The 24,606-nt window shown below is 40.6% G+C and overlaps 1 protein-coding gene across 3 annotated transcripts; it reads left to right on the top strand.

Moving 5' to 3' along the window:
* The first annotated feature begins 6,706 nt into the window (after positions 1-6,706).
* Positions 6,707-23,923, top strand: plppr1 (phospholipid phosphatase related 1). Of its 3 annotated transcripts, none has more exons than XM_061294154.1 (8): positions 6,707-6,919; positions 11,103-11,209; positions 14,981-15,169; positions 18,720-18,852; positions 20,161-20,411; positions 20,943-21,119; positions 22,365-22,496; positions 23,679-23,923. In XM_061294154.1, the coding sequence occupies exons 2-8, from the start codon at positions 11,150-11,152 to the stop codon at positions 23,721-23,723; spliced, it is 987 nt and encodes a 328-aa protein (XP_061150138.1). In that variant the 5' UTR covers positions 6,707-6,919; positions 11,103-11,149; the 3' UTR covers positions 23,724-23,923. The 3 variants fall into 3 exon arrangements, with proteins under 3 accessions (XP_061150138.1, XP_061150139.1, XP_061150140.1); XM_061294155.1 differs by having other exon boundaries at positions 22,786-23,923; XM_061294156.1 differs by lacking the exon at positions 14,981-15,169.
* Positions 23,924-24,606: the final 683 nt, after the last annotated feature.

The following is a 24,606-nucleotide window of genomic DNA, read 5'->3' as shown; positions in this document are numbered from 1 at the left end:
TGCTTTGAAAACAGATGCACATAATCTGCTGTAGGTGCATCATACTTGGAGCTGCCAAGTTGGTATGAACATTTTCTTTTTATGCATGCCGCAAAGAGGATTTACTGCTTTGCAATACAAAGTATTTATGGATGTATTGAAATACAAAGCATTTCATTCTGACTTTGAACAGATGAAATTTAGTCACCAATACTCACAAATAATTTATAAGTTTGGATGTCAGGTAATTTAAATGTAAAGCAGCATGTATAGTGAGACATCAATAAATGGACAGGAAAAAATGCTTGTTAGTGAATTCAATAGCAGTGAAGAATGGAGCACATTGCCCTCTTGTGGATTACTGTATACTTGAATGGGACAAGCCCTGAAGTCATATAATTGATATAAAAAAGACTATCAGATTGATTCTTATAATAATAAATTTGCTCAAATTTGCTCAAATTCATTATGTCTGCATTACTGATCTAATGTTATTTATTTATGTGAGGAGAACTCTGATCATGTCAATGATGCTTCATGACAATGATCAATAATTATTTGACAAGACAATACACTTCACCACACTTCACATTCCGATATAGAATCAATAAATGGTCATTTAAAAAAACAGTAGATATTCAAAGAGCATGCACCACCGGAAAACCCCGTTAGAGGGCGCTGTCTTTCAGAATTTCAGGTCCATGTAAAATTAAGTAGTCATAAAAAATACCTAAGCTACGACCTAAATTATTATCAATAAATTAAAAAAAAAAAAAAAAAAAGTAGCACTGTGCCAACATATGCGTGAATACTTTCAGCCTTCACAACAGATTGTCAGCGGCATGCCAGTGTGGAGCTTTGTCCTCACTAAAGGCCGTTTATCTCAACAAATTCAAACTTCCAACAAGCAGTGGAGCCGTGCGACCGACTTCAACTCAACAAATATGTGCTGATGAAAAATTCAGTGACATCCCGGGCAGAATTCCGGAGAAGATCCAGCGTCATAACATTCCTCGTGCAAAGCCATTGAAGCAAATGAAAGATTAAACAACTTGATGCCATTTTGTAAACCTCAGCAATTGTTTTTGTACGGTTGTTTAAACCTTTTGGGGAAAGCTTTTATCATATGTTTGAGGTGAGACTAGGCCAACTCAAAATCTCAGCAGACAATGATTACTCATCATGACCATCCGAATGCTTTTCTGCATCTATGGAAACAAGACGTCATAAAAAAACATTTTAATATTTAATTCTGGGCTCATGCTCCCGCGAGCCAAATTGGACAAAAACTTACAACTGCATGCCAAAAGCTGAATTAGGCTGGCATAAATCAGGCATAGAAGGGATTCCTGATAAGGACGGAAGAGCTGGGAAGGCCCTTGAAGCGAGTGACTCAGAAATTTGGAGGAGGGGGAGGATTGAATCATTTTAGGGAGCACTGAGGTTGGAGGAGCTATGAGTGCATACAGTATGAACCCGCGTGTGTGTGTCGATAAATGTTTATGTTGCAATTGAAGATATAAATAATTGGGATTTCTGCAGGTCTAGTGGGGCTAAGTGTGTGTATCCTGGAATGTGTGCGTGTAGTTGTGGCACGCAAAAGAAGGCCAAGGCCCCCGGGACAAACGTGGCCGCTTACCCGCTTGGTTGCCATGGTGATGAGGAGATGGGAAAGGCTCTGTCGGAATTGCCATTAAAATGGAGAGCAGTGCGCGCACACACATGCCCAGAGAAAACAACACACTTGTGAGTTGGGCTGATGCGGGTTTCTCCACATAAGGGTCATTGTTATGGTCTTTTTTAACGAAGCACTCTGATTGGTCTGAGCCATTTTTACTGACATTGATACGATTCCCCAGGGACATTGTGTGTGTATGTCAGTGTGCAGTCTGATTTTAAAGACACATTTCTATGACATGGCCTTTAACTAACCTGTAGTGGCCGATTCGGCTGGAGTTTGTTTTCTCTCCCTCTCCACCCCCTCCCTCCCCCCTCCCCGGCCGGGGAGGTGGTTAGGTGGTACCCATGCTGACAGCGGCTATCTGGATTCTCGTGGCCAATTCAGGATAGGGGAACTGCAGCTCAACCTCCTCGAAGAGCACTGCCAGGACAATTGAGGGCTCCTTTCGGCAGCCCTCTGCTGTGACATGGACATCCACTTTTTATTTAATTGATTTTCATGTTGTATCATTTGTGCCCTCTCTGCATCCATTTCAACCTGGTGATCCTGAAAGGGGGATCCTTCCATCTGTGGTCCCTTCTCAAGGTTTCTCATTTTCCCCCTGCTAGGGGTTTTTAAGTTTTTCCTTGCCCTTTTGGGAGCTTAAGATCAGGGGATGCTTTGAGAATAATTGTCAATTTCTGTCTATGTGAAGCCCTTTGAGACTGCTTGTGATTTAGGGCTATACAAATAAACTTGACTTGACTTGACTTGATTTAATGCGTGTGTGTGTTGAGTGTTTATGTGAGTGTGTGTGTGCTCACCAAAATTAGGATCTTGGTTTGAAGGATTCATAAATTGCTGCTAAAGGCCAACTAATAGTAACCCTATTAAGTACAAGTTGTGGTCAAGATTGCAGAATTGTGTCAAGATTATTGATCAGTTATGTAGAAATAAATAAATAAATGAATGAATACGTAAATACATAAATAAATAAATAAATAAAGTAAATTCATAAATAGTCACTTAATATTCATATTTTGTAATCATCTTATGCATTACTGAACACATTTGAACTCATTCACCGCCAACAGAGTTAAAATGGATTTTTGGCGTTTATATCCGTCAATGGTACTGAACGAGTAAGTCTTTTTCTTGTTTTTTTTGTAAATTTTTGCATCCTTGAAAGTTTTGTTTTCCACTGAGCAATTTAGTGACAAACAGCAAAGCCTTGGACGAGACATTAATTAGCGCAACTTCAACAGTACGTTGGAACAACAACCAAAACAAATATTCGGCTGAGCATTCATTTGGCTGTAAGTAATTTTTTTCTTAATTAAGTGTGACATTCATGACTCACATGAATTGAATCAAGACATTTTTCATGTCTGGTTGGTCCATATGGTCCAACTATTGTCCAACATAAATAATGACCAAGTTGTTCTGATGAGACATCGCCGACCTTTCGAGTATTAATAACACACAACTCATAAAATGCAAGCCTTTTCTAAACATGATTTATCACCCATTATAATTTGCTTCGACTCTCTTCCCTGCAAGTATTTTCAGTTGTGCGCAGAACGAGTAGCCGTTGCATTTGGATTTACATCGGCGGCTACGCTGTGCTCACTGACCTATAAAAGCGCTTTGAGGTAGGAGAGGAGACAAAATCACAAAGTGAGAGCGGTGAGATCCAAGAGCAAGCTTGTAGAGGGAAAAGCAAAAAGAAGCAAACACGCTTGTCATTTTTTATTCTTCGTTTCCGACACCGTATATTTCCCGGAATACCGAAATCTCTTATTTACTAATGTGTTCTTTCAAATCATTGATGTTTACTTCCACTTGCAAATGGAAGAACTTCGGTTTCTATCATTCTCTGTTTGACACTTGGCTGCCTTGAGCAAGTCTCTTCTCTGTGTGTTGAGTCACGTTGCCTCCATAAGCATTTAACCGTCCGAGTCATTAACGGAGATGAATGTCGCCTCCACCTTCATCGCTGATTTAATCACATAAATAGGCTGCCACGCTCACCTTTGTCCGTATGTCCCATGCATGCAAAGTCCAGAGAGAGAGCTCTTGTATACGAGCATTTTATTTTCTCCTCAAAATATGCTGTCAGCCTGTATTTGCTCACAAAAACTAAAGAAAAAAAAATCCTTACGTTAAAAAATGCAACTCATTCACTCCCAAAGACGTATTTACACGTCATTTTTTCCCAACCAATAGGAAATAAATGGCCTAAAATGGTTGCTAATGTTATTGCTGCTGCCATGGCAACCACCGAAATATACCTAACCCCACCTCCTCCCCGAACATCACTGCTGTGTGCTTTGCTTTCATTTTCTGTCCTCCTCGATGCACCTTTCACCTCACCTTTAACCTTTCCCACCCTCATTTCCCAATCCCCGCCCCTTAATTGCATCCTTTGCATCCCACCGATGACCTACTCCCGTTTCTCCCTGTGATCGCGTTAAGCTTTATGTCAGTATGAGTGTCTCAACACACAGGGCTAGGTTATGCTACGTGTCAAAGAGGATGGCTGCTGTATGAGGATGATGGTGGGAGGCAGATGCAGGCAAGAGGTCACATGTGGCATCTGTCTGCCGCAGTCTATTGAAAGGAAAATCTTGCTGGAAATTATATATTTTTTTAATTTATTATTTAATTTCATGTAATTAATTCCTTTTAATTTATTTCATTTAAATTAAAAATAAATAAATACAAAATAAATTCCCTTAGAGTGTGTGGTATTTTTTTTTTTAGACTGTACTTTTATGTTGACACCTGAGAAATTCCTCCAAGAATAGCTTCAATATTGTATTCATAAATCAATAAATAATTTCATTAAGTCTTTTGTCACTGCCTGTCCGTTTGCTCAATGTACTTCTCTGAAGGAGCTGAGCATTCCCACCACTGGCATCAGTTTGTTGGTTGCCGGGGCAACCGTACGGTCCGGTTATTTATAGCGGCAGATCATCACGACTCCCGCAAAAAAAAGGGGAAAGAGTATTTTTTTTTTTTTCGTAATTTGTGAGTTTACTTCAGAAGAAGAAGAGTATCTGAAAAGATGATTCCTTAATTCAAAGTGGGAAATTTTTTAAAAAATCATCCTGCTGAATGAAATTCACTATATTATATATTTGCGTTTGCAAAGTCTCTCCAGGAACGCTGATCACAGCCAAGGCCGGCGCTTCACGGGCAGTCTGCTCCATCACCATGGAAACGTAGAGCTCACAAGCTTAGGAGACTTCTTGGAAACCAAACACTGATCAATACGCCTCTCCAATAATGAGACCACGGACACTCGTCAAGCCCCGGTGAACATGGCGGTCGCGCTATTGTGCAAATGCCAAATTCCTTCACTAAGAGGATAGGAGCTCATCTTCACATGAATTTAAAAACTCCCTCTAGGTAATAAATATACTGTCCATCTAAATCCCAAAACACAATCTCCATATTTCAATTCTTTCTTGCTCCACAAGTGATTTACCGGATCATATTATTCATGCGCCATTCATTTGCATTCACCTCTGCCCTCTCTCACCATGTTTTGTTATGCGCCATCTTATTAGTGAAAGTCTACACAAAGCTTGTTGAGTCTGAGTGAAGGTTTGCTCGCAGATTAAAAGACTAAAGCCAAGCTTGCGGCGTATACGTCATGACAAACTCCGAGACGAGGTGTAAGCTGATATTTCTGTGTGGAAGTACATTACAACATATTGCGTAATCCCCCGGGGGGCTTCCGATGAAACAAAAACACCAGAATTAAAAAAAATAAAAAAATCCTCTGTTTCATCTATGCACTGAATTTGCATAGTTGACTCAGTCATCTGTTTGGATAGCACCCATGTGACCTTTCTCTTTAAAACAAGTCTTCCGTGAGTGTGGATGACCTTTATAAATTTGGAAAGGAAAATAAAAAAAATGTAAGATTCAACCATATTCATCTTGATACCTGCTGAGTTATTTGGACATGAATGCCTCAGTCTTCAAGCTATCTTGCACAATCGCTCATCTCTTATACAGAAGGAATAATGCATCATGGGAATTGGAATAAATATGATAAAATGGCTTCTATGGAGGGTGCCATCAAAACATTTACAAATAATGCGGAATGATTTCACCATGGAAGTGGAAGTATTATAAAAAAGATCTAGGCGTAAATAACACATTGGATGATTATCTTTGGTAGCCAATCTCCACAATCCAAACCAATTTGAATGCACAGATGGGCCACATCATGTTTTTACTTCCCTTCTGTTTGCTTCATTTGATGGAAGGCCTCCAAGAAGTGAGCTGGGCGGGAAAAAAAAAAAAAATGCTGAAGACTGAAGAGGGGTAGACAGAGGACAGAGTGTAATGTGGCGTGCCATCTAGAATCTAGATCACTGAACACACCAATGTTTCCTTCACTTGATTCTTGTAACCACTCGCGTCAACCTGCATGTGTCTATCCCACCCCAGTTCTGACAGTCACGAAATATTTCTCATCTTAATAAATAAATAAATAAATAATTTAAAAAATATATATAATAAATAAATAATCTAAAAATATACACATAAAATAAATCTCATGCATGTGTCTATCCCACCCAGTTCTGACAGTCACGAAATATTTCTCATCTTAATAAATAAACGAATAAAAAAATAATAATAAAAAAATATATAAATAAAATAAATCTCTCAAATTTCAATGGGGCTTGGATTCAATGTAGGGGTGTTTGAAAGTCCCCCCCCCCCCCCCCCCCTGCCCCATTCAAAAATGGGCTAGAAACGCCCCTGGTCACAGATCTTCCACCTATCAAACTTGTGTTAGTTTTGCTCTGCAAACTTAATCTTCATGCATTTAATAAATCAATTTAATCTTGTCATTTTGGTGGTAAATCACGACGTCAACGCCTCATTGACTATGCGAACCCACATGGATAAGGACAAACCCCAATGGAATAAAAACAAGGATTCTTGTCGGGGTTGTAAAGGGCAGCCAGACTGGGAATAGGCGGACGAGACAGCCCACTTGCACGGAACACAAGGTCCCTCCAGCGAGTTAAACACGCTCCACTAGAGCCCACTGCACGTCTTGTCCCCGCCCTCCGACAAAGCCCAGCATCCGTCCTCATCCACGCCGCGTGATGCCCCTCGCATCCACGCAGAGCAGCTCGTGGAATCGTAGTAGTTGGAGTAGCAGCAGCAGCAGCAGCAATATAGGAGTGTTCTTCACACCTTCGCCTCCGTTCATGGATTCGCCTTTTTTCTGGAATATCGCTCCATCCCATCTCGGTAAGGCGCGCGCGCGTGCGTGCTGTCGTGGGTGCTGCTGTGGGGGAGAAATACGCGCACGCACACACAAACACAGAAGCGTTGGTGTGGCAGCTATTGTCTGGTAACCGAGGCAAGTTGTGGCATGAAACGCGAGGAGGGTCTCGTTTGGTTGCGATGAAAACGATTCAATGCGTAAAAAGCGCTTTGGGCATTCGGGTGGAAGATTTATTCAAAACGATTGCTTGTGTTGGTATTTAAGAAGACACCTGTCTCTCCATCAGCAACAGTGGATGCGTGCCCCAAAAACACGCCCTGTAAACATTTATAGTCTTTAGACTGACGTGCGCCTTATATGCGTGAAAACCTCATGTACGTTTGTCGCCTTTTTTTTATACACAACAAATGCCGATTAAGAAATATAATGTGATTCTTTTCCCCGCCCCCCAAGACTATAGAGGCTACCCCCCCTTCTCTCCCCCTTTCCACAAACACAGCCCCCCTTTGTGGACTCAAGGCGCAGTTGATGCCTCTCGGATCACTCAATGGCTGAAATCTCACGCTTGTTAAGATGAATCCATGAGACGTAACCTTGGAATTCATTCAGGGCATCACCCTCGTTTGCAGCTTCAGCTTCAAGTGTTTGGGTGGTTCTTTAGTCAAGAGGTGATTAGAATGTGGAGGAACGGCATCCTCTTGATTGGATTTTTACATTTGTGTTTTCCCACGATGATGCCAATGTATGCATTGTATTGCCTCAGGATTTTGTCTTTAGGAGATGATAAAAGTTGCTCATTATAATGATGTAGCCTATTAGCAGCACCCTGAAAAGCAAAATTAAAAAATTGCACTGAATAAGATGTTTTGGAGGAAAAAAAAATAAAAATACGGTGACATTTCCCCACATTTAAAAATGAATTTCTTATTAATTTGAAAATAAAAATGCAAAATTATTGTAGCAATAACGATTTTAGGCTACAACATTGGGTTTTTTAAAACAGCAGACATAGTGAGACTGCAAAGGAGTGACTTTTGACCTCACAGAGGCTGGTTATTGATCACACACACATTTTATTACACACACACACATAAGCGCACAAAAATGATTTAGTGATAGCGGGTATTTGATTACCTCTCCGGGTACGCTTGGGGGTGGGCAGAGCGATTTGGGCAGTGGAGTTTTGATGATTGGGTCGTAGATCTGTCAGTGATCCCTCAAGGGATTGATGGACCGTAAAGGTGAGGTACAAATCCCCCCCCGCGCTCACCCCTCGGTTGTTTTACGAGAGGAAGGAAGAACGCATTAGGCTTTTTTTTGTCCTGTTTGAGAAGACAGCAAAAAGTTTTTATCTCTTGCGGTGGTTGTGTTGAGAGTTTGATTGATCTTCCTGATATGAGTTCCAGGGCAGATTGTGAAAAATCCGTTTCCACTGAAGAAGGACATAAATAACTGGAGTTAAGGAGTGCTTGAGGAAATGCACCCCGCCCGGCTCGCCCATTTTTATTTTATTCAGATATTATGCAGAGCTACCTGCAGCTGTTTATCAGTAATCATTTTGGCTATGTAGGACAATCCTCTTCGGATTTTTTTGACTGCACATGCCACAAAGTTTGAGTTTCTCTGCTTTCTGGAGTTGGACTAATTCAAACGAAAACACGGTTGGCTCTTTTGCATTTTTCAGAAGTGGTTGAATCTTGATTTGCACAGACATGCGGAAATCACGAAAAATGTCTGCTTGGGGAGTCAGCGCTTTACAAAAACACAAACTTTTTTTTTTTTTGGGCTTATGGCGTGAGAAAAGGCAGAACACTCAAACATGAATCAAGCTCAGAGAAGCACAGGGGAGGAATGAAAGATTCTATTTATAGCGGCAAAGATGCTCCATTGGCAAGAGAGGCAGCCATGGGACAGTTCTATCTGCGTAAGAGTGTGTGAAGTGCAAATGAGGAGTGCAAAAGGGCTTGTGGACATTTCTTTCATGTGGAATTATTTCATGTTCAATGTATAGTCTGCAGAAGAAAATATCTGTCTCACAAGCTAGCTTTATTTTTAGCGCTGGTTAGATTAGCCAGTGGTAGTTTTACACAAGCGGTATTTTCAATTTGGGGTTGTACACAACAGTCAACAAGTAGGCAGAGATGGATGGACAGCTAAAAATAAATCAATAAATAAATAAATCTCCATTTGATTCCTGTTATTTATTTATTTTAATATATATATATATATATTAGATTTCAGTTCTATATTTCACAGTCACTTCTTGCCAAATCTCGCTCATGGAGACGTACGGTGCCGTTTGGAAAAAAATCATCGCAGCTTGGCTGAGCCAAGAGGACGAAACTGATGAAACGTGTCAGGGTCTGGAGCCTGTGAGTTTGATGAGCTCACCTTTGGCGGCGACTGTCTGAGCACCTTTCAGCCCCAGCAATTCCAAGAAAAATGATGATGTCCCGAAGCTTCGTCGAGGCGTAGAAGAAATATATCAATGTGGTGAAGAGCCACGTTCATACTTAGAAAAACTTGGTCTTGCTTTTCCATCTGTGAATTCATTTTGACATCAAAAAGTAATATTTTAATAAATATTTAATTTGATATTATATTATATTATATTATATTATATTATATTATATTATATTATATTATATTATATTATATTATATTATATTATATTATATTATATTATATTATATTATATTATATTATATTATATTATATTATATTATATTATATTATATTATATTATATTATATTATATTATATTATATTATATTATATTATATTATATTATATTATATTATATTATATTATATTATATTATATTATATTATAAGAATTTAGGTAGATTCAAATTAGGTTGGGCAAAATTTTCCCAAAGCAGAAGAGGCACTCCTACTCCTACCTGCCCTAATCCAAACAGACAGTGAGCCACCAGAGGCCGATTACGCCGTTGAAGTGCGCCGAGACGGATCCAATGAATGTTTTCCAAGAATTTGCAGAGTGCAGTTCAATTTACACGAGACGAATGCTTAATGTTTTAGCCAACCGGCACGAAAGAAATGACACCTGGTTCACGATGTGTGATGTTTTGTCACTGCCAGTGTTTGGTAGACTGACATCAGCAGATGTTTGTGTCCTCGATGTTTTGTTTGGCTGAATGAGACATCGGGACAGATGCGAGAGTGACGGTCAGATTGCTGCCGCCATCCAGTGTCAGCGCGAGATTGCTGATTTTAGTTTTGCAATGAGAAAGGACAAGCGCTTAGGGACTGATTAAGGCTCATCATCATCACCGCTGTGTCTTGCCTGCATCTAATGACTCAATTTAGGAGGGGTGCATTAGTGTGTTGTATATTGTTTGTGACTAAATAGTGGTCAACAACACAGAGGAAGGCTTGTGTGTATTTTTTGATCATATATTAGTGGCAAAAAGATTTAAGTTGGTCGTCAAGAAAATTCAAGCATATGCCGAAAGAGCAACACTTTCCTTTCTAAGTAGGTTAGCAACAAACGTCGTACTCTTAAAAAGAACCTCGGAAAATATCTCTGACAGGCATTACATAATTCCTTTGGCTGCGGGAATGCAAATGAAACAATGCCGGGATGACACTTTTCAGTATTTTTTTTCTTTTCTGCTTAGGCTACTTATGTGTGCTAATGTTTTCCGCTCTGTAAACACGGAGAGGGAAAAAAACAGTTCAGCTCGGTTTATATTGTCATTTTTCAGGTTTCATATCTCAACAAACTGGAAGTAATTTCCAAAATATGTCTGTTTGCTACGGATAAAGTCACCCCCCGTTAGTGGAGTTTATTCCCTTTTTTTTTTTAGGATGGGGGTTCTCATCCCATCATGAGAAGTGACCCACGTTGATGACCCCGTGGGTCAACTCAGGCACGGTTGCGAGACGACATCTCGCAGCTGTTGAGAGTCCCCCAGAAGGAAATGAGTTGAGTTGAAAGGACATTTGAGCTGCTCTGTTTGTTCTTTTGTGCCAATGGGGCCAAGGAGAAGCGGCTCAAATGTTAGCGCGCAGATGCTTAGGTAGAATGTTCCAAGGTCACCACCGTTCGTATCTGTTTACATTTCATAGACACAATAATGTGCAAATCAATCAAATCTGATTTTCGACTCCTAAGAAAATAAATTTACTGGTGAATATCTGACTGGGTTATCAGATTAGCATTGACGTGTGATGTCTTTTTCAGAGTGAGGTGAATCCTGAGAGGAGAGGTCTCCAGGAGGGGGAGACAAGATGGCATCCAACCACATCCTACGTAGCTACTCCATCATTCCATGTTTCATCTTTGTGGAGGTGAGAAGTTGCCCCAAGTGCCGACGATGAAAATCTAGGAATGAATTTTGCGTGAGATATTCTAACCATTAGCAAAATGACCTTGTCTGGTCGATTTTAAAAGTCTAAGTGGAGCGTGAAGTGTCGGGAAGCAAAACGCGTGTGCCATCTTCCATATTTAATCACTTTGTAGCCGACGGTCTTAAATCAGCACTAAATAGTACTTACATTCACATTTCCCGGAGAGGAATCCTCCAGAATTGAGTGTGGCATTACTATTCCAACCTGGTGCTTTCACCTCCACTGACTTGTCACTTTCGGACGGTCCTCCCCACGCATGTCGTGTGTATTTTAATTTCTCTTCTGCGCCTCAGAGCTTCACCTTGCATTCAGGGCAGCCTCATCCCTTTGCGCTTGTTATGTAAGAATCACATGACAGATCTGCATCTCTTTTCAACTTCCCCTTACAGCAACCAAAAGATCTAAATAAAATAGATCATGTATAAAATGTACACAAAAGAAATCTGTCGCTCTGTTAAATATGAATCTTTGACGTCTGTAGCCGTCAATGGAAGTGAATGACTTAATTTTTGTGGCCAGGTCACATTGACCCGTCAACATTTTTTAGTGTATTAAAGAAACAAATTGGGGAGTTTTAATTTTATAACATAAAATGTACTATCGTAATTTTCGGACTATAAGTCGCGTTTTTTTTTTTTCATAGTTTGGGTGGGGGGGCGATTTATACTCAGGAGCGACTTATATACATATCTATGTTTTTTTTTCACTTTTTTGGGCATTTTATGGCTGGTGCGATTTATACTCCGGTGCGACTTATAGTCCGAAAATTACGGTATATTCATTTTTTATAGGACATTTTGACTCTAAGTTGTTTTAATTGGATTAAACTCATTAAAAAAATGACTTATGATCGTTCTGGAGTTGTAGTGCTAAAAGACTACGTCTATAGTCGTCAATGGCAGTGAATGAGTTCATTTTTGCGGCCGGGTCACATCGACCCGTCAACATTCTTTTGTTTTAATTGGATTAAACTCGTTAAAAAATGATTTATAATCGTTCTGGAGTTGTAGTGCTAAAAGACGAGAGTGGCGCTGTCGTTTCAATCCAATTGCAGCCAGATTGAGTCAAACTGTGTGTAACATTGTTCGGCAGCTTGCGTTGACATTAAAAAGTGAGCACAGACGCATTTGAAGCACCGTTGCCTCTATAAAATGTTGTGTTGTCGGTTTCACAGCTTGACTTCATCGTGCAACAATTTGCTCAGATTGCAGCTTTCAAGTGTCTTGGCTTGAAGTCGGCGTGCGCCGTTCATTTGGACATTGCTAATCACCACGCAATTAAGTCAATGAGGGTATTTGATTGCAAGAGGGTCAATAAGTGACTGTTAATTGTGTTGATGACAACATCCGCCAATTAACATAGTGGTGGTGGGAAGGCCTGCCAAAAACTCCAAATAATTCACTGTTGACACGGAAATAAATACAAATATTCACATCAGACGGACAGGCGCTTAAAAAAAAATAGCCACTGGTTGAGTGCTTGTAAAACACACATACCAACAAGACTTTTAAATCAAAAGTCTTGGGTAATATATACTGCTCGGTGCAGTTAAAAAACAAAGAGGCCCTGCGCCGTTGTGGGTGTGAACACAGCGGACTTAATTGGCCAACACTCGAAATGAAACCTCCACTGGAAGATTATACTCGGTGTATGTGACACAAATAAATAGAGACTGTTTTTTTTTCATGTCACATGATGAAGACATGAAACCAGAGTGGAGCAGCTGGCTTGTAAAATTTTGCCCCAGAGGCAGTGTTGACAGTTTATGGCCGTTTGTCACAACCTTCCTTTCATGAACCTCAAGCGCATATTTGTTTCGCCAGTACCTTTTTGCTGAAAAATAATACAAGACAAAAGAGGCATAGAAATTCTAACGAGAAATAAGAATCACAAGTGGGACGAAAGTAAGCAGGATGAGTAAGGTGTAACGAAGTGAGCTGGAAGGAAGAGGGAGTAAATTAATTAAAGGAACAGTTGTTCTGAGAAAAAGTGAAGCAGATGGAAGCTGAACCTCCCTTCGGGTGCGCTTATGTAACAATACAATTTGGATTTCCTGGGAAAGGGACAAAATATGGTGATATCGATATCATTAATTATCAATCACTGATATATTGACTAAAAAGGGACTGATTTCATTTTTGCATGCATGTGGCACACCCCTCGGTAAGCTCTGAAAATGCATTACAGCCGATAAATTATTCAAATCAACCAACGCCTACTTTGTCTTTGTGTTCAGCGTTCATGTTTGGAAAGTGACTAAGTTCCTAGTTGCTGTTGGTTCTAAATCAGGTCATGCATTTAGTCTGCTGATTGCATTTGACAATCCCGGAAGCAGCAGGCACACCTTGGTGTGTCTTCTTGCGTGTTGTCCTCTTGCTTGCGTGGCTTTCCACAGCTGCTTCTTCCCTTCCCTCAAGACAGGAGCTTAATTGAGGATTCGAACACTTTACACAACTTGAACACAAAAGGTGACGCAGCACATGTAGATGGGTCGTATAAATGCAACAGTACTTAAAGGCATACATTCTTTATCCAGTATGAATGACTGATATTACTATGTAGCGTGTAACTATTATATTATACTCCCCCCTGGTGGTCGAACATAAAAGTGAGGTTCCAAAGACATAAAAAAAATCTTGAAAATGTTTTATATTGAGGGAAAAAATATAATATGCCCATTTCAATCCTGCTCACGACCACAAACGACTTAACGCCAGCGCAGTCCGTCAAGTTTGCCCTTCAAGGTAGACCGGCTTACTGCATTAACTTTGTAGCTTGGTTTTACGAGCGCCAGTGCCATCAGTCTGCCCTTCTCACAGTTGAGGTGGCATGACGCTGGCTGGAAGCGGAGAAGCACATATAATGGAGCCAACAAATTTCACAGAGAGGGACCCTTGTCTCGATGGGATATAAATTTGGAACATACACAGACCCGCTATAATATTAAACAGATACTTGGGAACAAAACCAGGAACTCAATTTGACTGAGGTTTTGTGTATGATAAATTCATATTTTACATGAGTAGGACTCTCACACAATTTCCCAATAGCACTAAATATTTAATAGCTCTAGCGCTGGCTAAAATGAAGGCCTCTATTAAAACATAACTCCATACTTCAGAGGTAATTTAGCGACACCAAGTGTTCGACACCGGTATTACAGGTATCTAGCTTCTAAACTAAAATAAAAATGCAGTTTATAAAATCACAAATGATTGATGTTTCTACATGTATTTATATTTTTGCGACCTTTTCTTTTGCCCAGATCCTTCAAACACAACCTCATCACACTCCTTTGGCTAAAAAACGCAACAGATTAGTGAGTGAAGAATACAAATGTGGAAAAATATTCACAGAGCCACTTAAAAAGGTTTTGATACGCTTTCCGTTTTGCATTGTAGCCTGGCTTAGTCATCGTGGGCTAAATATACCATACTTTAAAAAAAGAAGCAAACATGCCTTCAGCTAAATTCTGGAAAGAGTGGGGTAAAAGAGCGGAGACAAAAGCTTCACGTTGGAGGGATGAAAAGGACGAGGGGGTGCAGTAGGAGGAGAGCGAAAGAGAGAGAGAGAGACAGAGACTGTTTCTGTGCATGTTTTGTGTGAAAAGCTGCCAGACAAGCGCAGCCGAGGAGCCGAAAGCCTCGAATCCACTTTGAACTTTTTTCACGATGAACAATTCTTAAGTCCTGCAACATGTTCTTCTTCCAGCTGGTCATCATGTCAGGTACGGTGTTGCTGGCCTACTATATGGAGTGCACGGATCTTTTCAGCGTGCACGTCCAGGGCTTCTTCTGTAACGACGCCGAGCTGATGAAGCCGTACCCCGGGACGGAGGAGGCCAGCTTTGTACCCCCCCTCATCTTGTACTGTGTGGTAGCCGCAGCTCCAACCGCTATTGTGAGTAAAACTGCGTCAGTGAAGGAAAACGCTAAATTAGTTTACTGCATGCATTTATCCATCCTTTTTATATAGCACTTGTTCCTTTATTTTAATTTCAAAAAGCGAGTGGATGAAACAGCGCCCTCTGCTGTCAGTTGAGGGCAAATTACGTAAAAGCCAATACTGAAGCATTGAAATTCTGGACGAAAAGTGCTCGGATCAGTATTTATTCTTGCCACAAAAAGCCAAATTGCCAAAGCAATATTTTCATGCAGTGTTAATTCTTTCACGCTGGTAGAAATAAGATTTACTGAGATTAGAAATTAACATCTTGTAACTAATGTAGCTCCATGGATGACATCAGAAAGCCTTGCTGACCATTGTAAATAAAGTCCAACTTCTCTCAAGCAGCTTGTAATGATATTTTAGAATGAAACCTATTTGTCCCATTCAAATGCCTTGAAAAAAAAGTGACATGGCTCTGCCGATAGGTGTCAGTGTTGCTCCTTGCTGTCACTTTTGTTAATTCCAATTAGACTATTAACTTATTCATCATAATGTCATATTGGGTTAAACACAAGGCCTGATCATCTAATGTCATATCCAAAAAAACAAAATCTAAAAATGAAATGGTAATTTATTGGCATCTGTTTTTAAACACATGTATCAAATTCAGCGGCATGCAATTTGTCATCAGGCCTTCCACTCTAATAGGATGCCAACAATCGGCTCGCTAGTCATGTTATATTTAGCATCTCTATCTGATGCATTTGGATTAGCTTTTCCCTCTTCCCTCTAATTTCATTTTTCCTTTGAATATTTCCATAAACGTATTCCTAATCGTATAAATCCTTTTAGCTGGTTGTCCCTGGTCATGCTTCATCTCCGTGACGTGCTGCGTCAGCTTCGGTTTAACACTCCTCATCACTTCTCGTTTTACCTTGTTCACACGTGTATTTTTCCACTTTTTTTTAATTGTGCCCTCCGAGAGTGCTTTGTCAGGTGTTACAGTTGACTCCGCAAATTGTTCCTAAGTCTTCTCATGTGCACGAGCAGCCAATCAAAATTAATGATGTTAAGGCTGGGAAGTTGGCCAATTAATATGTAACCTGCTTCTTTTCTGAAGGAAGAACCCCCACCATGTATTTAAATATTTATATATAAATCTATATAATTTAAATTGGATTTATTTCAGAAAAAAGTGGAACTAAAATCAAATTCCAGTACTCATTCGCACCACCAGAGGGCAGTATTTCTCATTCCTTTTCCCTGGACAAGGGCAGTTGTCCTTGTGCTGTTTTCCAAAATTTCAACGACTGACTAAATTTTTCACTAAATTGAGATATATTTGAAGCAATTTGTGAATTGTAAATCGCAACGAGTGGCCCGACATTACCCCCGAATTAGAATCAGAGCAATTCTGTTGAAGTACCTGATCAATTACTGCTCTTGCTAACTAGCCATAAATCAATTTCAATTGGAGTAGTTTGAATAATGTATGAATGTATGTTAAAAATTAGTATTGGAAGAGAGATTAGAACTTTTAAAAGCCCATGAGGTTGAAAAAGTGGTTTGTGTCGCAGTGTTTGTTTTCATTTAAAAGCAGACCGATTACAATTAGCGGCACAGTGCGATAGCCATTGGCGATTGAATATTGAAAATTGAAATTCATATTGTTCAAAGTTGGGGAAAGTGGGTTTCAAAGACAACAAGATAAAATTCGAAAGAAATCACTCTGCAAAATGAGAGAGCGAGAAAAAATATGCCTTACTGCATAACTGATTTATGTCGAGTTATTTGTTTCCTCCTTGAAGGGAGGCATATTTGTTTCACAGTTTGGGCATTAGCTTGCTCGAAGAGAAGATTATGCAAAAACGCTGCGGTGCAAAGAAAACAAATAGAGCTCGGAATTGATCGGTGGCATCGGCGGATACCGAAATCATTTTATGCCTTGATCATTTTGAATTGAATTCCACTTTTGTTTTTTTGGACGCTAGCACTGCGAAGGCTAAGTTAAGGATGGATGATATTTGCGTGGTACAGTTCAGCTGATTTGTTTGGTGGTCATAAAGAAGTTGCTATTTGGCAGCATCTTATGATGGAATAGAAAGGCAACATTCATCAGTTGTGGTTTTTCCTCCGTGCCATACTTAGCTTGTGAATAAGGTGACAGACACGCAAAGACTCAGCCTGAATATGGTGGGCAGTCGCAATCCGTCATTTGAATTTCACAGGTGATGCGTTTTATGGACTCGCAAGGATATTGCGACCCTGCGCTTCCCTTAATTACTCTGCCAGTGTTATTAAGATACATGAAGCTGCTGCTGCTGCTTCCATTCAGTGTCAGGGAAGAATGGGAATGAGTCACTTGGTTTAATTCTGTGTGCCATGCAAAATTTGTTCAGACCCACATGTCTGTTTTTCAGATAAACACCTATTCGGGGTATTCAGGAGATGTAAAGCGATTACAGTCTATGTTTATGTCATGATGCATTTTATGGCTGCATAATGGTTGCCAGGCGTGAGGGCACTTAGATTTAGTCTTCTTCATAATGATGACTATAGATGGGATATAAACCTGCCCAAAGTCTTCCACGTATCAGTGTAAAACACTCTGTTGGTCTTAAAATTTAATTTCTTTAATTAGGTTACAAATGTTTTTCTAGCTGTTTTCAGTGTTCCAATTGGAGAATTAAGTGTAATTGCAGAACCATGACAGTAGATGGCGTAGCACATTCATTGTCAGCGTTTAAAAAGAAATTACCGTATTTTCCGAACTATAAGACGCACCTTCAATGAATGGCCTTTTTTAAAACTTTGTCCTTATATAAGGCGCACCGGACTATAAGGCGCACCATTAATCATGTCAGATTTTTAATCCAAATCAAATCATTCTCCATTTTATCTTTTTTATTTCAACTTCAGACGCAACAAATTAACTTTATAATCACAAAATAATGATCCATAGTCTTTTTGATTCATGATTCATAGTCTTCAGCGGGCCACTTATGATTGATTTCATGACACAATGCTTCGGGCCAGTTTAAATTTAGGAATTTGGTCCATATATAAGGCGCACCGGACTATAAGGCGCACTGTCGGCTTTTGAGAAAATTTTCGGTTTTTAGGTGCGCCTTATAGTCCGGAAAATACGGTATTCACAAATTTTTGGTCATTTTGTAGGGGGATAAAAAAAAAGAACCAAAAAAACACCCTTAGTCAGAGTACAGCAGTATTTCTGTTTAAAAACGCAAACAAACATGGGGGCAAAATTCCTTAGAGTTTGCTGCGTTCAAGAAAAACATTCACGAAGGACATTGTGAGGGTCAGAGCAGAGTCTGTTATGAACACAAACACACAGCAGCTTGCCTCACTGTAGGAATTTCATTTACTGTGTCCAGCAGCAGTTTTTCCATCAGAGGTAATGAAATGTCACCGCTGTAATAGAGCCGAGCAAAGACCGCATTGAGAAACACTGCTTGTGTACACAAGAGCCACCCACGGGCTCAATGTTATCTCCCGTTATTATTATAACAGGTCTCTTTTTTTTCCTTTTGTGTGTCTGTAGATTTTCGTCGGCGAGCTGTCCATGTACGCCATGAAATCGACAAGGGAATCTCTCCTGTCTCAGGAGAAAACCATCGTAACTGGCGACTGTTGTTACCTCAATCCTCTTATTCGCCGCGTCATACGCTTCATCGGTAAATACGTCCTATTTTTTCAAAATGAACATTAGCTAAGCAATATTTCAAGAAGCGCGGTGATCAAGCAAGTCAAATTTCCACGACCTTTGCGTGCATGACGAGATGAGGCATTTGTCCAAGATGGCACAAAGCCAGTCGATGCAGTGATGGATTCGATACCAGCCGCAAACTAAATAAAATCTTTAATGGCCGCCTTTTACAAGCCTTCTTTGGAAAATGTTCATCGGAGTTCATATTGCTTCTCGCAATTAAATTGCAGCACATATTTTTGCTGCGTCTGTTTCTTGACCTAAATAAGTGTTTTAGTATTTTTTTATACTTAAATTAGAAAAGTGACATTTTCCTCTTGTTTGGACAAAGCACTACAACAGCTGCCCCCTGTTACAGATGAGAATACAAAGCACAGTCATTTCATGCCTATGCAAGCCAGATAGCTAATCAGCAGCCATATTTCACAGTGAAATCAATGCAGACGCTGCTAAGATTGATTGGGCTGCAAATGTCCATGCAAATATGCACATTAAGCAAATATTTGTAGCGACTCAAACTTTTGTTTTCCTGAGTTTGGAGGAGATAAAAATGGATTTTGCAAACAAAGTACAGGGACAATGAAAACCACAAACTCAGCCAAGTTCAGCAAATGGAAGGGACACTGAAATAGTGACCTAAATACAAGCCAGGTGATGAGTTAACAAGTTACACTTGGACAAGGCACGAGTGACTGGGCGGAGCTTATTGCTCTTGATATAAACCAGCAGGTAGACTAGAACAGGTGGAAACAAACAAAAAAAAAACTGAGCAAGTTAAGCCATGAGGAAAAACCACACACAAAGAAACCAAAATTGACAAAACAAAATCAAATGATAAAAAAAAAGTCAACAAAACATGGCAGATCAATTTGAATGACCTAGAAAAGACACAACACAGCAACAAGCCGGATGTGACAAATTTGTGCAAACGTGCATGCAACAAAAACAATACGAAATGAACCAACTCCAACCAAAATATATAATTTAACAACCCATCCTCTTCTTGTTAATGTCATCAGTCGCCTTCCCGTTACATCCTGGTACCGCGTCTACATTTATTCGAGTGTATATCATTCGAGTTATTACTTTAATTAAGTAAAAGTGTTGAAATAGTTTTCCGCAGTGTAAATGATGATTTTGGCTCGGGCGCAGAAACCACAGCCCAAATTTCACACTAAACTCATATTTGCTATTACGCAATACCACGTGGTGGTGCTTTTTTTGCAGGCTTTTATAATCCCAAATTTTCTCATTGTTATTCTTTGTGCATCCATAGGTGTGTTTGCATTCGGACTCTTTGCCACAGACATCTTCGTCAATGCCGGCCAGGTGGTCACGGGTGGCCTCTCGCCGTACTTTCTGACAGTGTGCAAACCGAACTACACCGGCACCGAGTGCCGTTTGAACCACCAGTTTATCAATAATGGTAACATCTGTACCGGAAATCCCATCATTGTCGGGAACGCCCGGCGATCTTTTCCGTCCAAAGACGCCTCGCTGAGTGTTTACTCTGCTGTTTACCTGACGGTGAGTTTTGTCATTTTTGTCCATTTTAAATACCGCCAGTTCAAAAAGTAAATGAAAGATTCAAAGTATTAGGAACAACTCATTTCACACCCAACCACAATTTCTTTCACAGGAGCGCAGGCAGGGATTTTCGGAGAAAACATCTATTTGTATTCCCGCTTACCAAAATTCTTTTCAGCTGCAGGAAAGTGAAAGGGGAATAGAAGTGTGTGTTTTGATAAATAGAAAATAATAATCCACAGATGTGTTTGTTGTTGTGGGCGCAGCAATAGGTCCTTGAAAGGCTGTTGAAAAAGTGTCTGGCTTCAAAACATGACCTTGGTCACATCTGGTAATGTGAATTAGGTTGTGGATTTGTGGGAATAACAAACCGTACACACGGTAAAGCCAGCAAACTGGTTGCCTTAGTCAACATTTTGATAAACTCAACAAAAACAGATTTTGCTAGTCTGGTACGAAACTCTAGCGGTCTCGGTACGGTTCCATGCAAACTCTGCCGAGGTTAGCAACAACTCCATCTTCCTTTTCCAGATGTACATCACCAGTACCATCAAAACCAAGTCTAGCCGCTTGGCCAAGCCTGTCCTCTGTCTCGGGACTCTCTGTTCAGCCTTCCTCACCGGACTCAACCGGGTCTCAGAGTACCGGAACCATTGTTCGGACGTGGTGGCTGGATTCATACTTGGATCAGCAGTTGCACTTTTTCTGGTGAGGACAAAAAAAAATTCTGATCCTGACTTATGTATTTTTCTTTCAAGGTCACAATCATTTTAAGTCGAGGTGGTCTACCAAAGAGACCCGTAGGGAACCCCGTCCGAATCGAAAACGATTTATTCCACAGTCTCAGAGGTTTCTTAGGTGTAATTGCTGTCAGGTTGAAGAGAAGAGAGAAGATATAGCGGGAAGACTGACGACACGTTAGCGAAACGGGAGTCCTACTGGCACCGAGCGTGCTTTTAATCAGGGGATTGGATTGTTCCCTCTGCCAAGGTTTTATCCCACATCCGTCTGTTTGTTCGTCCGTCTGTCAGCTGCAAAAACTATCAGGCTGATTTGCCTCGGCTGCTGTCAATACGAGTCAGCGCCGCACTTGGAGTTCATCGCAAAGAATTTTTCGCAATTTATTACGTTCCTTGTCCAATTTTTGGTATTTAGTTCAGACTTGGTGGCGATGTCCAATGTTTAAATTGGATTGTCCGTGTTGCTAACAAATAAGAAATCCAGCTCAGTCTGGATGACAGGAAAGACAAATTGGTAGTAAGATTGTCTCGCATTTTATTTGGGCGCTTTAAAACAAAACACTGTCTGGATAGTTTACTTCAAATGAGCTTTCTTGCGCAGGATCAGATACAATCTGTCAGTGAGCATCAGGATTAAGATTAAACACAGTGTTTGGAATCACACCGCCAAACCCGCTTGGGTTTATAAAATATTGCTTTTCTTGTTCAGATCTAATCAAAGAGACATTTTCGTATCTTATCCGAGGAGCAAAGGTGTTTTCTGCTTCATGTTCTGAGACCAAGTTTGGTTATGAGATCTCCACTATACGTTTAAAAAATGTCAAATTTCCTTTCTCTTATTTCAACTTTATTCCTAGAGACTTTTGACAACCTCAGATGTGTGAAATATTGAAATGAATTCAGCGACATTGTTGAAGACTAACTGACGCCTCTGCTACAACGTACTCCACAACTGGACCAAACTTTCCCTGGGCTTATTACTTTCGATTTGACCGTAATTAAAAACATGGTTTGGGAATATGGCCAATTATTAACTACTGGCACTGTTTTAAGAACATTACAAATGAGCTGTTTACAAAATTCCCCGATCCAACAGAGTCTCCCTAAACGCATTAAATGTCCTATAAAATCCTTCTAAATACTCTCAGGTGGACTCGTACAGTTTGTATGACTTGTTTCCCCCGTTCCGTATTCATTGTCGATTGGGCGACAGGGCGTGTGCGTGGTGAACAACTTCAAAGGCGTCCACGGCGCCACGACCAAACAGAAGAGCGAAGATTACCGCGGCCTCCCCCTGATGACTTTCCCTCGCGTCGAAAGTCCCCTGGAGACCCTCAGTGCACAGGTACAACCTCGAAGTTTTCTGGAATAATTGGCAGAATTCCCTCTAGGCTTTTTTTCTCCTCTTTCTTTCTTTACAAATGACTCATCGACAAAGCATGAACGTTTGCATGCACCTTGTCCTCGTCTCCCTGAATGAAACGTTAACAGAAGCTCCTGACACTTGCCTGATGATCTCTTCCCTCTTTCCATTCACCACGACCCCTTTCCACATTTCTCCCAATTCCTTTTCTTGTCCTTAAAATCCCCCCCCTCCCCTTTTTTTACCCTCCTGCTATCACATCCATTTTCAGAACCACTCGGCATCAATGACGGAGGTCACATGACTAAGGGGGCAGCACCGGGTCACGTTTGCGTCTCCGCAGCACTTCCAGACACAATGACAAGGACGCATGTCACGTGGCTCCGATTGCTTACCAAAAACAAACATATTTGTCTCGTTCATTCCTCCCTTCCTCATCGGGGGGGGGGGGGACCAAATCCACCATGTTTGTAATGGGCATCGGTATTACAAAGCAAACTCAAGCACAGATTGTTTTCTTCATAACAACTCATTGCAACACGGGGCATTTATGTTCCTCCCAGATGTTCTGTTTTTGATTGGACGAGGGTGTTTTGCACATTTTGTATGAGCGATCGCTGTCGAACCCAGCCTGACGATGTTCCACACCCCTGTGTCGCATCACGTCCCGTCAGGTGACTTCCCCCCCCGTCCCGTCCCGTCCCCACCTCAGTCTGAAAATGTGCTATGAAAAAAGTAGCAATGTTGATGTTGTCATTCTGTGATGTTTGTCATTTGTACAGAAAAAAAAAGAAAGAGATAGAATTCTTCTTTCCATGACGCCTGAATATGAATTGACCGTGTCGGGTCGAAATTTTGTAAAGATTTTGGTTAATCGATCCTTTTGGACCTGTCTGCCTGCTGTCCACGTGTTTCGATATCGGTCAGACACATCAACCACGTGTGAGACGCTACACGGTGTATTCATTGTTTTGCTGTTCGGAATTTCTTCTCAGAGAGGTTCTACATGGCGAGCCTGTGCCAGACCGCTCCAAAATGAAATTTTAGTCTGTACACTGTAGAAATGTGTTTCGGAGGGTTTCTCCAAGGTCTGGCTAGCTAACGACCTTGGCTAGCTAACAACGTGAACCAGGCTAACGACCTTCTTCACCTTTCCTCCTTGAGGTATCCCTCCCCCACCCACCAGTGGATTGTGATGCAATGTTGTGACTCCATTTCCTATTGGAAGAAAACGCCCAGCATGAAGAGAGAAGTCAAGATGTTTTATAAATATTCATGATTTGAATGATAACATTGTGATGATACTTGCCATTTTATCATATGTTGGAAAAGAAATGTTTTCAGTTCAAATGCTGCATAATATTTTATTTTCTCGGTTTGTTCTCAAATTAAATGGTCGGTAGCAACGATGTGGTCTCCTGAGTGTATTTTACCCCTGACTTATACTCCATGGTTTACATTATTTAGATCATAGGTGTCAAACTCAAGGCCCGGGGGCCAGATATGGGCCGCCACATCATTTTATGCGTCCCGCAAAGACAAATCGTGCATCGACTTCAAAGTTAATTACAAAAAGTTTTTCTGTTTTAAATTCTACTGTCAGTAAAATTTTAAATGGTCCTTAACTTAATAGCGGCGATTTTTTCCCAAGTTCTAGGCGTCACAGGCTTGGTTGAAATAAACGGGAAAGAGAGATAATCTTGGCAGGAGCAACGTCTCGTCGCGAGGAAATGTGTTGACCAATTCCCAGCCTGAAGAGAAGCACTAATAGACTTTGAACTTAATAGCATGCCGCACAGAAGAACAAGACGTTGAAGGAACACAATCGGGTAGAGTCCCAAAAAAATATTGACTTGTGAGCAAACAAACCTTGACTTTATTTTCCTTATTCCTTAATCTCAGTGCTTTCTTCTTCAATCGACGTTCCTCAGACAGTAGGAGCACGAGATGGGTGACCTGACACTTTGTTTTGTTTTGAGTTAAGTCATTCTGTCACGGCCTTATCAACCTTAGTGACGTTCACGTCAGCACAAAGCAGAACTCTCTGTCTCGTTCTCTCTCAGATTCACAAAGAAAGCTGGCGACCGTTCCA

The sequence above is a fragment of the Syngnathus typhle genome, linkage group LG12 (assembly GCF_033458585.1).
Source record: "Syngnathus typhle isolate RoL2023-S1 ecotype Sweden linkage group LG12, RoL_Styp_1.0, whole genome shotgun sequence".
In the NCBI taxonomy this organism is placed as follows: domain Eukaryota; kingdom Metazoa; phylum Chordata; class Actinopteri; order Syngnathiformes; family Syngnathidae; genus Syngnathus; species Syngnathus typhle.
This window is presented reverse-complemented; position numbering and strand designations above follow the sequence as displayed.

Coding starts and splice junctions, on each gene's coding strand:
- plppr1 (XM_061294154.1), top strand. CDS start 11,150: ATGGCATCCAACCACATCCTACGTAGCTACTCCATCATTCCATGTTTC. Junction 15,170..18,719: donor CCGCAGCTCCAACCGCTATT/GTGAGTAAAACT, acceptor GTGTGTCTGTAG/ATTTTCGTCGGCGAGCTGTC. Junction 20,412..20,942: donor ACTCTGCTGTTTACCTGACG/GTGAGTTTTGTC, acceptor TTCCTTTTCCAG/ATGTACATCACCAGTACCAT.